Consider the following 16,390-nt stretch of genomic DNA (forward strand, 5'->3'; position numbering starts at 1 on the left):
GTGGACTGCAGTGGACTTGTAGGGGGCAGGGATGAGGCTGGCATTGGCCTGTGCTGCTGTAAATTTTGGGGCGTGGCGGCAAGTTTTACTGGGCTGCGTGCGTGTTCTTTTTGTCGTGCTAGGTTCCGAAGCGGAGAAGATGCGGTGCCAGCTCACTCAATGCATGCAGGCACCCTGCACTCTTTGTGTGTGTTTGGCATTGATTGATTTATTCGATCAATGCTTTCATGCTGCGATTGCTGATTCGAGTATTGAATGTGAGAGGAACTGGCGTTATGGGAGGGAGATGATGCTTGAATCCATTGATATCTGCTAGGTACCTAATACGTATTCTGAATGCAAGGTACCTCCTGATTAGCACGTGCGTTTATTTCAATGGAGCAGCTACACGGAATAACTTGGTGATACCACACATGTAGGGCTATACCTGTTAGGCCTATTCAACTTCCACTCAACTCGAGTCCTTTGAATTGATGAGGCATCAGATTCCATTCAATGTGCTGCCATCAGCTCGATGAATTGACTGACCATGCTGAATCCAGAGCGAAATCAACACATTTACCGCTCTCTGGCATTTGTATACGGAGAGTAGGTAATAAGCAGTAAGCAGGAGACAAAAATCGAGCCGCCATAACAAGGTAAACCCTGGTTGTGGCCAGACGAGATGGTGTCCTTTCTGTCCATCGACCACATGTTGGCTCTCCGACTGAATGTTTCACAGCATCAAGTCAGTGTCAGGTGAGTAGAGTGTCTTTCCAAAGCAAGCAGGAAATCAAATGAGACGAGATACATGGTGTCTGGTGCCTTATGTAGGTATTGTCAGTGATACATGCCCTCTACCTACTAAGGTATACAACCAAGCCTGATGTTTCCTCTCAAAGCATCAATGGAAACATTGAAATCGTGTACTGCTACAGAGATTCTCCGTCTCCATGTTCGTTGTGCTTGCCGCTGTGAATCCAACGAGGAACCAACAATATATGGGCGTTAATAGCTTCCCCCAACAATGCCAAGATGTGTAATTGCGACCATGTTCAAAATGGGACATCCGATACGAGAGGCCCAATTCACTTCTGGTTGGCGTTGAACCAACCCACATGTAAATGCGAATGCGAACTTCCCTGTCCATCCATTCCCGGCGGATTTTTAGCATCGCCAGTGGCAAAAAACCACCCCCTAACTAAAATCAAGCTCAACCACTCGGAAGCAAAAGAAGCATTGACAGTAGTAATTCCATCTCACCAAACCAAAAGCCCTCCATGGAATTTTTACCCCAGAATCTGTGACTAATCGGTTTCGCCGCGGCCACTTTTAACGGCGCCCCACTCCGAAATACCGGCTTACCGAGGCACATGCGCATTCTGGGGATCCTTCAAGCTTACATCGACTCCATACTATCTGTAATCTTGCTTGATTTCGCCATGCATCGTCTGCTATTATCACTGTCACTGTCACTCCTTTCCGGTTGGACCGACGGATAACGGCTAACGGACAGGCAAATATCAATATCAATATCAACCGTCGCTCTCCCTCGTTGACTCAGTCTCAAGATTCCTCTCCTCTGCCTCTGTCTAACCGCACACCGATTGTTCCTTGATCCATTCCCAACAGCAACAAGAACATAGTCGCGTCGCAACAATGTCGGTCCCCGAATCCAAATACTTGAGCGCCATATGGCGAGACAACATCTTTAGTGAGTCGTCCGCGCATGGAAATGACAAAGATACGCGACACTTGTGGCTAACGCATTGTTTGTCCTCCCACAGAGGACAAGGTCATCTTCGTCACCGGCGGCGCAGGCACCATCTGCAGCATGCAGACCAGAGCAATGGTCCGACTCGGAGCGAACGCCTGTATCCTGGGCCGAAACGCCAGCAAGACGGAGGCTGCGGCCAAGGACATTGCAACAGCTCGGCCGGGTGCCAAGGTCATTGGCATTGGAGAATGCGACGTGCGCAAGGTAAATTGGATCTGGCTCTTGGACTGCAAACGACTGGAGATAGACAACCGGTTGCTGACGACAGTCCCGATAATAGATTGAGAGTCTCGAGGCTGCGGCCGCGCGATGCGTCAAGGAGCTTGGAGGCATTGACTATGTAATGTGAGGAGCCATTCTTGTGCGCTGCTCCCCTAATGGCGAATGCGATACTGACATGAAGTCCAACAGTGCTGGTGCGGCAGGCAACTTTGTCGCCTCCATCGACAAAATCAGCTCCAACGCCTTCAAGACAGTCATGGACATTGACGTGATCGGCACTTACAACACCATCAAGGCCACGATCCCTTACCTCCTCCAGAGCTCGACCCCCCGCATCATCGCCGTCTCAGCCACCTTCCACTACACCGGCATGCCCTTCCAGTCGCACGTCTCCGCCGCCAAAGCCGCCGTGGACTCACTCATCGCCAACGTTGCGCTCGAGTACGGCCCCCGTGGTGTAGTCGCCAACGTCATCGCCCCCGGCCCCATCGCCGACACCGAGGGCATGGCCCGCCTGGCGAGCAGCAGGCCAGAGGAGATTGCCAAGTTCGCAAAGACGATCCCCTCTGGACGATACGGCACAGTCAAAGACATTGCGGACGCGACGGTGTTCCTCTTTAGCGATGCTTCCAGCTACATCAATGGTCAGATCATCCCCGTGGACGGTGCTTCGTGGAGGAGGCAGGGAGCCTATACGGTTGGTGTGGATGCAGGTGTTGAATACCCTGACTTTCTCAAGTCGGAACAGATCTCCGAGGGTCTGAAGGGAGGAAAGAAGGACAAGTCCAAGCTTTAAGAGAAACGAAGAGAAAGAGGAAAGATGTGGCGTTTGGGTGATGGGACGGAGAAATCTTGTCTTAGACGACATGAGGCATATCGAGGCTGTCTTATCAGCAGCCATAGAATTTAAAGTACAGCAATTTCAGAGCTATTTCTAGTTCTTATACAGAATACACATTTTTATGAACGCCTATATTTGAAAGACATTATTTTTTTCGGTTGCATTTATGAAAGAATATGAATATCCGCATGTTAAGGCAAAGGGATAGCTATATAAATTTCGGCCTGCTTCTAAGATAGGCCCTAAAAGAATCACGGCGAGAAGAAATAGCTATGCTGCCTACATCATGAGATGGGAGATTTTTGCTCTCAGCACCTCTGTCTAATAGTAACTGCATAACTTTCCAGCGTCCTTTCCGTTGTGCTAATAATAGCGGCGTCTGTCCGCGGACATCCTCTGAGTCGATATAAGCGCCTTCATCAAGAAGTAGCTGAACGATAGCCTTATGCCCCTTCCCTGCTGCGAATGATAGCGGTGTCCGGCCGCTGATATCCTTTGGGTCGATATAAGCGCCTTTATCAAGCAGTAGCCGAATAATAACCTCACGCCCCTTCATTGCTGCGTATGATAGCGGTGTCCGCCCGAATCTATCCTCCAAGTGAACATTGGCACCTTTATTAAGCAATAGCTGAACAACAGCTATATGCCCGTTCCCTGCTGCGTATGAGAGCGGTGTATTGCGATACTCAGCGCAGGGTCTGTCTATCAGATAGTCAAGTGGCCGCTGGATGCTTGACATGTCTCCTTTCGATGTAAGTCTTGTCAGTAACTGCGGATTTGACCCAATTTCCACATCCATTGACACAAAGTCAGTGCCTTTATCTAGCAACAGCTGAACAATGGCTGTGTGACCCTTCTCTGCCGCATATGATAACGGAGTCCGGCCGCCGTTACTATCCGTCAAGTTGATATCAGCTCCTCTATGAAGCAATAGCTGAACAATAGCCACATGCCCGTTCTCCACCGCCAATATGAGCGGGGTCCGACCCTGTTGATCCTTCAAGTTGATATCAAAACCTTTATCCAGGAATAACTTAACAATAGCCACATGCCCATACAATACTGCGCACGATAGTGGTGTTGTCTTGTAAGGATCTATCCCTCTGACGAGTAGCGACCGAGTTATAGCCGTACGCTCCCGCATTGGGGCCATGAACTCTGGCCTTAGGTCATTAAAGCAGTCTTCTTTCATGTTGGCACCATTTTCAAGGAGAAGCTGCACAACTTCTTCGTGCCCGCACTCGATGGCTAAAAAGAGTGGTGTAATACCCTTCCTAGGTTTCAGGTCAACCGTCGCGCCGTGTTTGAGGAGTAACTTAGCGACGACGACATTTCCGTTTGCTACAGCCTGCAACAGGGGAGTGCCTGCGTAGAGGAAATTTTCTGAGTTGACATTGACGCCGGCTTCAAGAAGCAGCTTGACAACTCTCTCATGGTTGTTCGTGACTGCGTAAAATAGTGGCGTATTGTTCCGATCATTCATCGAGTCTGCTTCAACTCGTTTCGTCGCTAGTAGCTTTGCAGCGACAGCTACACTACCGTTCTCTGCGGCCCAAGATAAAGGGGTTCTGCCGTTTATATCCTTCAAATCTGGGCTGTAGCCCTTTTCAAGCAAGTAACCAACTGCTCTCTCAATACCAAAGCACGCCGCCAGGTGCAGCCCCGTCATTTTCGTAAGAGCTGGTTCGAATCCATTGTGCCAAAAATCCCTTGGAAATCTGATAATCAACAACACCTGACTCGATGCCTCCACCTTCGCCTCGCACTCTAGAAAATTCATGACTTCCTGACCTATCGTGGGAGTCTCTCGAGCATGATGTCCCCAATTATTTGCGGCATAAAAATACAGCGGGTAGGATTCCATACGCTCTTCAAGTTCATCACGCGTGTGGCCGAAGCTGAAAGTATTCAATGACAGGTATGCAATGCAGATTTTCGAGATATAAGCCTCAGCATCAGGAAACCATTTTCCCTGCGTCTTCTGAAAGAATTCTTGAGTTGTGTAGTGGACTAGCCGGATAATTCCACTTTCTTCATCGGTCGTCACCAGCCCAGCACATATAGATTTTAGGTCTTTCACATCTGGCATGTAGTCGGTGTCGAGCGCCGTCATATGTTCCCTAACTGCAAGCGCATGCTGTATCTCTGTGATAGAAAGAGGTCTTTTGGCGTGTATAATCCAGATCAGGGTCCGTTTTGCAAGGGACCGAATAGCGTCTGCGTGGCCTTCGATCCTCTCCATTGCTTGCTTGTATATTTCATGTAACCCTTCCACACCCCTGCCTAATTTTTGTAAGGCCTCCTTAATTTCTCCTCTTGTAGGCTGGCTCATGATTGTGTCAATGTGAAAGGTCGCAAGGAGGAACCTAATGTCAATGTTAACTCAGTGGTTCTTTGAAATCCACGGACTATGTGGCATACATTCCATCAGCAGCTCTAAGCACTCCAGCTCTGATTTTGTCTCGAATGTCACCATTAATGATCTCCGAGCGCCGCAGTGACAGTTGCTCGTCTAAGTAGGCCAGCACATCTCTTTCGTTCGCAGAGATTTCGGCAGTTGGATATCCATCGAAGCGCCTTTTTATGGTGTCACTAATCCGAGAAGTCGCAAAGATATTTGCACCAGTCTTTCCCTGAAGGTCGAATATTTCGTCGAGGAGCCTCAGCCGACTCAAGTCTTGGCATTCGTCCAGAGCATCGATTACGATAAAGGTTCTCGAATACGCTGCAGCTATAGAATGGAGTGTTACCGTGATTTCATACAGCGATGGCCGTGTCCGGCTCTTCTCGTATTTGTCGTAGAGGTCTTTAACAGTCTTTGGCAGAGGTGATTGGCCCTGGGCTAACTGCTTTAGCAGACTCGTGAGCAATTTTTCGGCCGTTTGCTCGTCTTGTTGCCGAAAATTACAATACACGTATGCAATACCGATTTGCGGGTCATTCCGAAAATTGGCTAATAGATGGTTGACCACTATTGCTGTCATGATGGTTTTGCCAGCTCCAGGGATGCCGGGACAAAAGAGTGTCTGTTCGGTAGTCTTCAACCACACTTGGAACTTCATAGATTCTAGGAACCACCGACCTGTTCCTTCTTGTTTCCTGCTAATGAAATCGTTGTGCTGCGGAGCGTAGTCGATAGGCGTAAGCCAGTCCAGGATAGCTCGGTGTTCTTGGCTATATTGTTTATGGATCAATTTATGGACATTCTTTTCCATGCCATTGACCGTTTCTTGAACATCTATCACACTTGCACATTAGTAGATGAACGTTGAATGAATAACCGTCAACAGCATTGCAGCTTACCTGAGAGAATATCGATGATCCTCTTCTCTGCTGTAATGCTACTCGGGGCGATCCGGTATAGAAGGTCTTTTGCATACGCAGCTGCTACCATGGCTGCGTAGCCTTGCCACTCCTTGTTCTTGTGGGAATCTGAGTAGTCACATATACCACGGATAACCAAGCAAGGGAAGTGATTCATCAGTCCTGCCGCCTCCATCTCGAAGCATAATACGTCCTTCTCTGCTGCAAGCTTATCTCGAAGTAAGGCGTTCTTCATCAGTTGGTTTGCTGAAGCTATCAGGCCATAATGAATTGCCGGGCTATCCTCGTCCTCATCTCTTTCAGGTCGTGTTATCAGCTCAGATTCATCACATGTAACGATGCAGCTTTCCTTGGTGCTTGGATGGACGACTCCAGTGGGATATAATCTGTCACTGCTTTGGTCCGGTTTTTTATACTGGCGGCGTAGCCTCTTGTTGTTCTCAAGAACACTGTTGACTGCTTCTTCAATCCGATGGCCTTTCCTCTCGTATTGAGCCTGAATCCCTGCCAGTGCTGTCCGCAGAACAACGGGTGGTTGGTTCAAAAATCCCGTAGCCAAGAAATCTTGGCCCTGAATATTCTTGCCAAAGTCGTACTGGAGCAGCCCACCGTTGCCGTTCCTTGGAGCGCTGACTACAATGTCACCAAGACGGATGTCATGGCGTTTGCTTGGAGCTCCGCCCCCAATGCCGACCATCAACCCGATTCTAACGTTCTGAAAGGAGTGCATCATGTCCCTAGCAACAGTTGCTGCCGACGATATCCCATATTCTCCCAGGGGAAGGGTGGCGATGACAACATTGTGCTTCCCGATGCTGCCTAATGCGTAGTTATTGTTATCATGAGGGGGCACATATTCCAGCCCCTCGTGTTCTTCATCAAGAAACTCTTGCGCAGCAACGTACTCTACCTTTATGGCGCAGATCCACCCGACGGTATATTCATCAGGCTTCAACTTCCGTAGAGGAGCCGCCGCATGATCACTGCCCCTCCTCGCCCTCCCTCCTAACCCGGGTTCTTGGTTATCCGCACACTCAAAGTCTCTCTTCGACATCTCGGCCTTGGATACGTTGTTGAGCTGTTTTGTATTGGCTCTGGCTGGTCGCCGCAGTTTCTCGGTAACCTTTGGAGCTCATTGGGCAGGTATTCAGGCAGCAATTCCGGATAGCCACAGCCTCCTCCGCCAGGTCAGCCCTACGATGGCTATTGGACCGACAAGATGATATGCTATCATAATGGAGGCGTATTGGTCGCAGATGGTTGGAGCAGAGTGTAGAGTGCTTCGCATCTCTTGATCAAGTTGTGTGAGGTTAAGAACGGCGCTGACTAAGGTAATGCCTGTTGTTGTAAAAGAAGGAAGTTGCTGGTGTCGGACGCGAAAGAAAGCCGGTTTTTACTACTATGAGCATTTACTTAAGTAATAAATGTCCAGCTCTTTATCATCTGCTACTGCAGCTACATATCTCTAATATTCTACTATAGCTACCTTATTTACATAGGATTCGGTATTATCCACGACACGGATGCTGAATAGCAAAATCGTGGTGCTGGATTAGTACGCATTCCCCAAAGATCTGACCACTAGGCTAATACTGATATACAAAACAGCACAGGTTGAACTCCAACGGGCCGTAGCGTTGAGAAGTTCTGAAGTTAGAAGCATCCACAAGGCGCTCATTACCCACCCGAGGCTGAATATCCATGGATACTATTGGCATTTCCACAACTCTATTGCTTCTTGGAGGAGAGCCAACCCAAACAAGAGACTCATGACCATCGGCCATACTCTGAGCATACTTTACCTTTGTCTGTACGGAACATGACCCCACAACCCAATATCTACTACCAATGCCAAGCTGAAAAGATCAATAGCGCAATGTACGGCACTCGTACCTCGTATCAATCTCGGTAAGCTTGCTGCCGCATGTGTGAGAAGCTGACATGAGGCTAGTCTGCCGAAAAAAATTAGAGCATGTATCTCAGCGGATCCGATTGCCCTGGTACTGCGTCCTCGGAGATGTTGCGCCCGTCAATCAAGAGCAATCACTTCATTACTGCTGAACATTGATTTTGAGATAACCAAGCTGGATTTTTCAATCCCTCGGCAAAACGGCAGATGGCAGTATCGACTGTAGATAACGGCCGGTGCCTCATTCACATGCCAAGCTGAGGGTAAACCGCATACTTTTTGGGAACAGGATAATCGGAGAAGCTGCAGAATTCGTGAGCTGAAAAAGCAAACAACCAATGATGTCTTTCTTGCATATAGGCCGAAAGAGGGCGCAGAGACGGCGCGGGAATAGTCCGAGTCTGATTGAGTTTGAGTATCCAGATTTGCTTTTGGCGGTGGCAACGGAGCACCAGATGCTGGGCTGCGCTTCTAGATCATTGGAAGATGGGCCTGAAGAGTGAGATATAACTCGGTCAATTAAACTCGTTAGCTGAACGCCATGGCACCAAGATTCCTCCAGGTGGCCACAGCCATGAACTCGAATCCTGCTCAGGTTGGTCTTTTCCGATGCCTTTGCCTTGGCCTTCGCCTTCGCCTTTCGGGCCAGCTGCTCTTATCAGCCAAACCCCACCTTGAGGGGAGAAGCAGGCGGTTGTCGGGAATCGCAGGCCGGGCTGGAGCTGATGCGGCCAATGGCGTCGTGGGAGTATCTCCGGGTGGGCGGGGATTTTTGGGTGGTGGTGGTGATGGAGGTGGCACGTCGGCTTGGCGTTGTTCGGGGAAGTTGTTTTGCAGGTGACGAGAACGGAGGAGGGTGCTGGATGGGGGTTTAGCGTCAATAGTATATAGCATCTGCGTGAGCCGTGAGCTGTGAGAAGAGCAGATGGTGATGGTGAGATGGTGAAGAGTCTTAATAATTGGAGTTTCCCCCATGAAATGTTATCTGATGTGAGGCTAACATGGTGATATAATATCGAGACAAGCTGGTAAGAGTCAAGGAAGAAAGAAGCTGGTATGGAGCCTGAATTGAGCCCTCGTTCTTTAATCGATACTGCCCAGCCCAGGAAGCTTCCGCCCTGCCCCTCTGCCGATCTTCCAGCTTCCGTCTTCCAGCCCCCCCGGCCCCTAAAAGCCTCCATACCACCTAACCTCTTAGGGCCCTATAGGCCCCCCCAAGGCACCTAGATCGCCCCTCTCAAGCTTTACGCGAGCCACACGACAATCCCGCCCCAACCTTGCAACCTCTGCTTTTCTGCTTGTCTGCTTCCCCTCCCGGCGGGGTTTCTGCAAGTCTGCATCTCTCAACGCCACTCTTTTGCGCCCTCGACGGCTTCAATTCGCTACCGCCCAAGCTCTCCACTCTGCAGCTTGCAGGCCTGTGAGAAAAGTCCCGGGCTAATTGGACCTAGCAAAGCTTGTTCTGCAAACGGCTCGCTCACACATGCCTGCTTTGGGCAAGCAACGGGTCTCATGGCATGAGATGGACAGGGCCGCCCGACTGTGTGTATGCTAGCTTGGCTAGGTATCATGCTACTATGGATGCTTTACTTTGTTGTACATCAGCTTCGAGGCTGGCGTATAAGTATGCGGGTGTATATGCCCAATCACTCTCCCACGTCCTCTTCTTGCTTCTTCTCTTCCCGATCGCGACAGCTACAGTACGATTCAAGTACTAGGTAGGCAGGCAACCAGGCACTTCTTCTTCTTTCTTCCATCCATAGCTAGCCTCAGCAACGAGCTTCAAGATGCAGTCCAAGCTCCTCCTCGCAACTCTCTCGGCCGCTGCCGTCGCCCCGGCTGCCGCTGAGCAGGTCCTCGGCGTCTACATCTTCCACCGTCATGGAGACCGCACGTCCAAGGCTTGGAGCCCCGTCAGCCTGACCCCCCTGGGAGCCCAGCAGGTGGCCAGCTCGGCCGAGTTCTACCGCAACCGCTACATCACCAGCGATGCCGACCAGCGCATTGCCAGCATCAGCGCCGACCAGGCTGTCCTGTCCCAGCTGGCCGTCACAGCCCCGGTCGACAATGTGCTGCAGAACTCGGCCAATGTCTTCGTCCAGGGCCTGTATCCCCCGAACCAGACTGCCGGATCCCAGAAGCTGGCCAATGGCACCACCGTCGAGGCTCCTTTGGGCGGATACCAGTATATCCCCGTCAACACCGTCACCTCCGGGGCCAGCTCGTCCAATTCCGAGTCAAGCGCCTGGCTTCAGGGCAGCAGCGGCTGCAGCGATGCCGTTGTCAGCTCAAACAGCTACTTCTTGACTCCCGAGTATCTGAGCACCTTCAACGACACCAAGGATTTCTACCAGAACCTGCTGCCTGTCATTAACACGACCTTTAACTCTACTACGGCCACCTTTAAGAATGGCTACTCAAGTATGTATTCATGCGTTAATGGATCTCATCAATAAGATGATCTAGTTCACTAACAGCAACTCTTCAGTCTTTGACTACATCAACGTCGCCACAATCCACAACTCCTCCATCCCCTCGGACAACCTCCTCACCAAATCTACTCTCAGCAACCTCTACGACCTAGCCTCCACCCACGAGTGGAACCTCGCCTTCAACAGCAGCGAGCCCGTCCGTGCCATTGCCGGCTCTGTCCTCGCCGGCCAGATCATGACCGCTCTCCAGCCCATTGTTGACGGCAAGACGGCGCCTCGCTTCAACATCCAGTTCGGTGCCTACGGTGCCTTCATGGCCTTCTTCGGCCTCGCCCAGCTGCCTGCTGCTGACAACCAGTTCTACGGCATCTGCAACTACGCCTCTTCCATGGTCATCGAGGTTGTCGCCCCCAGCGCTACCCAGACCTCGGCTGACGATCTCACCGTCCGCTTCCTCTGGTCCAACGGCACTGCTGCTGCCAACGGCCTCAAGGCGTACCCTCTGTTCGGCCAGAGTGAGACCACCCTCAGCTGGAACGACTTCAAGACTGGAATGGACAAGTTCGCCATTGCCGATACTCAGGACTGGTGCCAGATCTGCGGCAACACCGACGGAAGCTGCGCTGCCAACTCGACCGCCTCCAGCACCCCCGAGGCCAAGTCTTCCGACAACAGCAACATCTCCAAGCCCGTCGCTGGTGTCATTGGCGCCCTCGTCACCCTGGGAGTCATTCTCGGTCTTGAGGCCCTCGTTATTCTCCTCGGTGGCCTGCGCCTTGTCAAGAAGTCGACTCTGGCCAAGGCAAACGCTGCCACTGCTGGCGAGGCGGCTGTCAAGGCATAATTTTGATGCAAGTGAAACTTTTGGTCGTACATAGTATGCTGTGGCATGGATAGGAAGGGATGGATGGATTGGATAACGTCATATACCCAAATTAAGAAGATATGAAATTTCTTTTCAAACTCGCCCATTGTACCCTTTATAACTGGTGATTTCATTTAAGTGAGTAGGAGTGAGTCTCTAAATGTAAGTTAGAACACCATTCTCCGCATCGTATTAATGTGGCTTTCTTCCATCTTCCAGACATTGATTAATTAGTATTAACAAACAGCACAACTTCCCATACACCAGCGTAACACCATTAATTGCTTTTTGGTATCATTTCAGACATTGTTCCCATTATAATCGCGTAAACCCCAAAAAGTGCAAATATTACTAAATCTCACCACAGTGGATGGCTCTCAATGCTCGCACGCGCTCAAAGCAAACGAAACAGGACGGGGGCGAATGCCATCATTGCAAGCCAGTCAAAGCCAGCAAATCATGGCGGTGGTAAAACGCTCGACAGCGCTTACCGAACACATCTACATGGACCAAATGTCAGTGGACTGGAATTGTAGAAGAGAAAGCGGAGCTTTATCGGAGAGAAGGCAGGCGGACTTACACATGGGGATGCTGATGAGGCATACGACGACCTGGACGATGGAAATGGCAATCAAGGTGTGCTTTATACCGCCCTTGATGAGCCAGTCATAGGCGAAAAACGTCAGGATGAAGCTAAAGATGTTTTTGAAGATGATCATGAGGGTGAAGCCTTCGATGGTGAGGTCTCCTATACAGGAGGTTAGTATTCGATGTCAAGTATTAGTGGCTCACATGACATGACAGAGGAAAACAAGAAAGGGAGGTTCTTACTATAAGCATCGACAATATACAAGGAGCTTGCCACAGCACCAATCACCATGCCAGCGACCTCGAAGCCGAAGAAGACGAGCGGCACAATGTAGCTGAACTCGCCGGAAATGACGTTGCCGGCCGTCAATGCGAACCCAAACAAGCCAATGCCGCCGATGATGAGCATCGGGATGACCAGCAGGATTCGAAACTCGGGCTCATAGACACCGTGGTTCTTCCTGGTGAGATACTTGACGCTGGAGTCGGCAAGGAGGCCGGAGATGGCGAAGCCGCAGAGGGCGCCGACAAAGGCTCCCGTGTAGGCGTAGCCGGCCGGGACCTCGCCCCAGAAGTAGGGCGGGCCGATGAAGATGGCGGCGACGAGAACGCCAATGAAGACGGTCCACCCAATCATGGTTCCCTGGATGAGGCAGCCCCAGATGAAGGCAGGGTTGAGGATAAGGGGGAATGGCCGGAGCAGCAGCACCCAGTAGCGTTCATCTGTCTTGGCACCATCGAACAGGGACAGAGATTCGACGAATGATTTCTTGGGGGTCCTGGCATTTCCAAGGGGCTGGAGTGCTCTCGAGGTTGGGAAGAGGACGAAGCCTGTGCGTTGCTTTGATAGCTCTTCCTCATCCGACGGCGGATTGCTGGTTGTCGCGACGCGCGGCTGGAGCTTAATCTCCTCCTCGGCCTCTGCGTTGACGTCCGTGTTGAGCTTGATGTCTCGGCGATACGCAGTCTCAGGGCAAAGCAAAAAGACGGCGGGAAGCGTGGCAGCCATGAAGATGGAGACAAAGTAGAAGCTCCACTTCCAGCCCAACGATGCCGTAATCTTTCCGACCAGGATAGGAGTGAAGAAGGCGCCTCCAAAGATTGCCAAGTTCGTAAAGGCCATGCGCACTCCTCGCTGGTGGACAAAGTACATGTCGCCAACGGCGGCATTGAGCAGGCTTTCATAGGGAGCGGTGCCGACGCCCTGAAGGACTCGAGCGCCGAGCAAGCTGCCGTAATTTGTCCCCGTGGACCCGGCCCAGGCACTCGAGGCGATGATGATGAGGATCCCGAGGAGGAAGAGATGGCGCTTGCCCCAGACGCGGGCAGAGGGGACGAAGAAGATGGCAGCAGCGCCGGCACCGAGGAGAAAGTAACCCGTCAGGAGGGCGACTTTGGTAAACGTCTTTGTGAGGAGACGGGAGAGCGTGACGGTGTTTGCGGCCAGGATGGGGCCGAGGGACGTGGCGAGGACGCCGGCCCAGCAGAGGGTGAAGGTGATGAGATCGCGCTTCCATAGAGGCCAGTTGAGCGGATCGTTGGGGTCGTCTGAAGGCTGAGGAACCTGTTTGCGCAAAGAGAGTCAGTGTCTGGCGCAGCTGCAGCTACTCATCTCGATCTCGATGTCGAGGCTCATGGCTGGCTGGGGGACGCACGAGGATGATGGGCGTCTTGCCGCTGGTGTCGCACTTGAGCCTGATCGTGTCCTGCTCCGTCGCCGCCTGGGGCTGAGAAGGATCATCGTAGAAATGGGTTGTGCCTGGATTACCAAAGAGGAAGCCATTGTTAGTTTGTCATTGGCCGAGAACAAGACGAGATTGTATCAAAGCATCGAGCACATCTTGCGTTGCGACTGCGACTGCGCCAAGACTTTTGCTGCAGGTACTGGAAATATCCATCATGGGCTCCCTCCCCTTACCTGGAACTTTCCCCCCCTGGCTGGGCTCGAGGATGCCAAACGCCATCTTGACTGACGGCCAGTTGCGCGCGCTTCAGTTGTTGCGCAAGGTACAAGACGAAGAGAGAGAGTCACAGCTGGTACCTGCAAGTGGTGATGGGTATCGGCGCAACACGCGGCCAGAGCTTGACCATTGGCCCAAGACGTGCAGTGCAAGTGCAGTCTGGGAAGTTTCAAAAGTCGTGGGGTCGTGCAGCTCGGAGAAGGGCGTTGAGCAACGCCTGGATGGGCGGGCAAAAACACGAATACGGCGGGCGGTAGAAATGGGTCTAGCTTATATACCGGGGTGGTACGTCCCCCCACACGCGTCGATCCGATCAATAGCAGGGTAGAACCCGCTATAAGCCCGTGCGTTACAAGCGGGATGGAGCGCTGGAGATCAATAGCACCCCGACCCGGCGGTCCACAGCAACAGGGGCACCTCTCCAGGCAAGCGGGGGACAGAAAAAGCAAGACCGCAAAATAAATAAGTATATCTATATAATAATATAGGCATCTGATTAATATGTTGAACTAGTACAGTATAAAAATAATACAACTAGTAGATGAATATAAATAGAATAGCAGTGACGAAAGAAATATATATATAGTAGCAGCTACTAGAGAAATATAAATATAACAGCAGTTACTAAATGTCAGGTGCCTAAAAGCTTTCACGATGCAAAGAAGCGTCAAAGTTCAAGCTATGACCTTGTGGCTTGAAAGATGTCTTTAAAAGAAGAGGATTTCCTCTTTGCTTTAGAAGGTTCAGAGATAAATATAGTCATTATTAAATATCTAGCTGCTGGAGAGTGGCTAGAATACATATTGTTCTCTTCTTTGACTTCATCACTCTCCTCTTTGTGCCCAGCTCTCTGACAGTGATATAATGCAGCTCTTGTAAGATCCCCCCCCTTCCCCTTATTTCTTCTAAACCTTTCATTAATACTCCTTTACAAGCCAAAAGCCAGGTAGCCACCACCGATAAAGCTCGATATCCACAGAGCAGCCTCTCCCCTCTTAATCTGGCTCTTGGCAAATCCAATACCCAAGTCGTAGACCAGGTGCTTAATGCCGTTGATGAAGTGGAAAGTGAAGGGGAAAGCAAGAGCGAACTTAATGGCGCCCTTAACAACAAAGGGCAGGGCAGCGAAGCCGGAAGCCAGCGCGGCGCTCTCGAAGTGGAGGCCCAGGAGAGGGGAGGCGAGGTATGCGGTGAAGTAGACGTAGGCGGCGCCAGAGAGCACGCAGCCGGTGATACGGGTCCAGGCGGAGGCGCCGAACCAGGTTTGCTCTATTTTATAGATGCCTAGGTTGGGGGAGACGGGGCGGTTCAGGCGCTGGTTGACGAGGACTTGCTGGCCTTCCTCCCGGGAGAGCTTCTGGGTCGATACAGGTCGGGCCTGAGAGGTTGACGATACAGGTCGGGCCTGAGAGGTTGACGATACAGGTCGGGCCTGAGAGGTTGACATGGCAGAGGCGAGGACCATGCGCGGGATGTTCTGGCTGAAGACATTGGGCTTCGTCGCGCTGCGCACGGCAGCGAGGCCGAGCCGGTGGGCGATCATGTTGGGCGAATGATCCTTGGATGGAAGAGGAGATTCGAGATCGGAGCGGCGATTTTTCAATTGCTGTTCGACGTTCCCCCTGTCTCGGTCACCAGAAAAGTGGGAGTCTCACAACACAGGAATTCAAGGCCGGGATTGAAGTGGGTGTGTATAAGGTATTCTAAGTTCCAGGTTCTCTCTCTCCTGCACGAGGAATGGGTCTAGCTTATATACCGGGGAGGGTACGTCCCTCCTTCCATCAGCGGTGGGCTGTTGCTGGGGCACCTACTAATATGTGGCTTGTCAAGGTTCAGATGTAGGATGTATAAGCAACATACGACGTGTGGTATTAAGTACTCTGAAGATCCAGAGGCGTAAACAGGTTTTATGATACTATTGATTTAAATTTGTGTCTATTAGCATATTGCATGGTACCAGGTATTTGCAGCTTCTGATGCGTTATGCATCTCAAGCAAGTGATCCAATGTGACGAGTCGATCAAGTGGAGGTCAGAAAAAGCGAGACCGCAAAATAAATAGGTACATACATTCAGTCATATGTGCACCTAAGTGCTTTTGCAGGGGAACGCCTGTTCTGCCAGCACCCGGACTTTACGATATAACTTGGCAGTTACTAGAAAAATATAGATTTAGTAGCAGTTACTAGAAAAACATAGTTGTAGTAGCAGTAAATAGGGAAATATAGATATAGTAGCAGTTAATATGGAAATATAGATATAGTAGCAGTTAATATGGAAATATAGATATAGTAGCAGTTAATAGGGAAATGTAGATATACCTAGTAGTGATTCCTTTTGTAGGCGTATGATTTAACTTGCGAGTGCTCGAAATCTTCTCGGTCGCGGTTTTTCTGTCCTCCACTTGTCAATATAGCACTGGCAGCTACACAGCACCAAGGAGAACCTCGAATCATCAATTCCATCATACAACTATAACTACAACTACCATTA

At 50.8% G+C, this 16,390-nt stretch overlaps 5 protein-coding genes across 5 annotated transcripts; 2 read left to right on the forward strand and 3 right to left on the reverse strand.

Moving 5' to 3' along the window:
- Window positions 1-1,638: 1,638 nt before the first annotated feature.
- T069G_05550 (enoyl-(Acyl carrier protein) reductase domain-containing protein) lies at window positions 1,639-2,774 on the forward strand (the record flags this gene model as incomplete). Its single annotated transcript, XM_056172760.1, has 4 exons — window positions 1,639-1,693; window positions 1,767-1,960; window positions 2,037-2,101; window positions 2,168-2,774. 4 exons carry the CDS (start codon window positions 1,639-1,641, stop codon window positions 2,772-2,774), a joined length of 921 nt encoding a protein of 306 aa, XP_056029618.1.
- Window positions 2,775-3,027: 253 nt separating this feature from the next.
- T069G_05551 (ankyrin repeats (3 copies) domain-containing protein) lies at window positions 3,028-7,197 on the reverse strand (the record flags this gene model as incomplete). Its single annotated transcript, XM_056172761.1, has 8 exons — window positions 3,028-3,431; window positions 3,636-3,836; window positions 4,020-4,265; window positions 4,359-4,364; window positions 4,458-4,537; window positions 4,586-5,185; window positions 5,241-6,057; window positions 6,123-7,197. The coding sequence occupies 8 exons, from the start codon at window positions 7,195-7,197 to the stop codon at window positions 3,028-3,030; spliced, it is 3,429 nt and encodes a 1,142-aa protein (XP_056029619.1).
- Window positions 7,198-9,839: 2,642 nt separating this feature from the next.
- T069G_05552 (uncharacterized protein) lies at window positions 9,840-11,328 on the forward strand (the record flags this gene model as incomplete). Its single annotated transcript, XM_056172762.1, has 2 exons — window positions 9,840-10,473; window positions 10,541-11,328. 2 exons carry the CDS (start codon window positions 9,840-9,842, stop codon window positions 11,326-11,328), a joined length of 1,422 nt encoding a protein of 473 aa, XP_056029620.1.
- Window positions 11,329-11,778: 450 nt separating this feature from the next.
- T069G_05553 (major facilitator superfamily domain-containing protein) lies at window positions 11,779-13,901 on the reverse strand (the record flags this gene model as incomplete). The annotated part of the gene is made up of 5 exons (XM_056172763.1): window positions 11,779-11,849; window positions 11,930-12,097; window positions 12,181-13,501; window positions 13,593-13,696; window positions 13,856-13,901. 5 exons carry the CDS (start codon window positions 13,899-13,901, stop codon window positions 11,779-11,781), a joined length of 1,710 nt encoding a protein of 569 aa, XP_056029621.1.
- A 925-nt stretch (window positions 13,902-14,826) lies between these two features.
- T069G_05554 (succinate dehydrogenase/Fumarate reductase transmembrane subunit domain-containing protein) lies at window positions 14,827-15,441 on the reverse strand (the record flags this gene model as incomplete). The annotated part of the gene is made up of 2 exons (XM_056172764.1): window positions 14,827-15,276; window positions 15,331-15,441. The coding sequence occupies 2 exons, from the start codon at window positions 15,439-15,441 to the stop codon at window positions 14,827-14,829; spliced, it is 561 nt and encodes a 186-aa protein (XP_056029622.1).
- Between the last annotated feature and the right edge of the window lie 949 nt (window positions 15,442-16,390).

Source organism: Trichoderma breve, chromosome 3 (genome assembly GCF_028502605.1).
Source record: "Trichoderma breve strain T069 chromosome 3, whole genome shotgun sequence".
In the NCBI taxonomy this organism is placed as follows: Eukaryota; Fungi; Ascomycota; class Sordariomycetes; order Hypocreales; family Hypocreaceae; genus Trichoderma; species Trichoderma breve.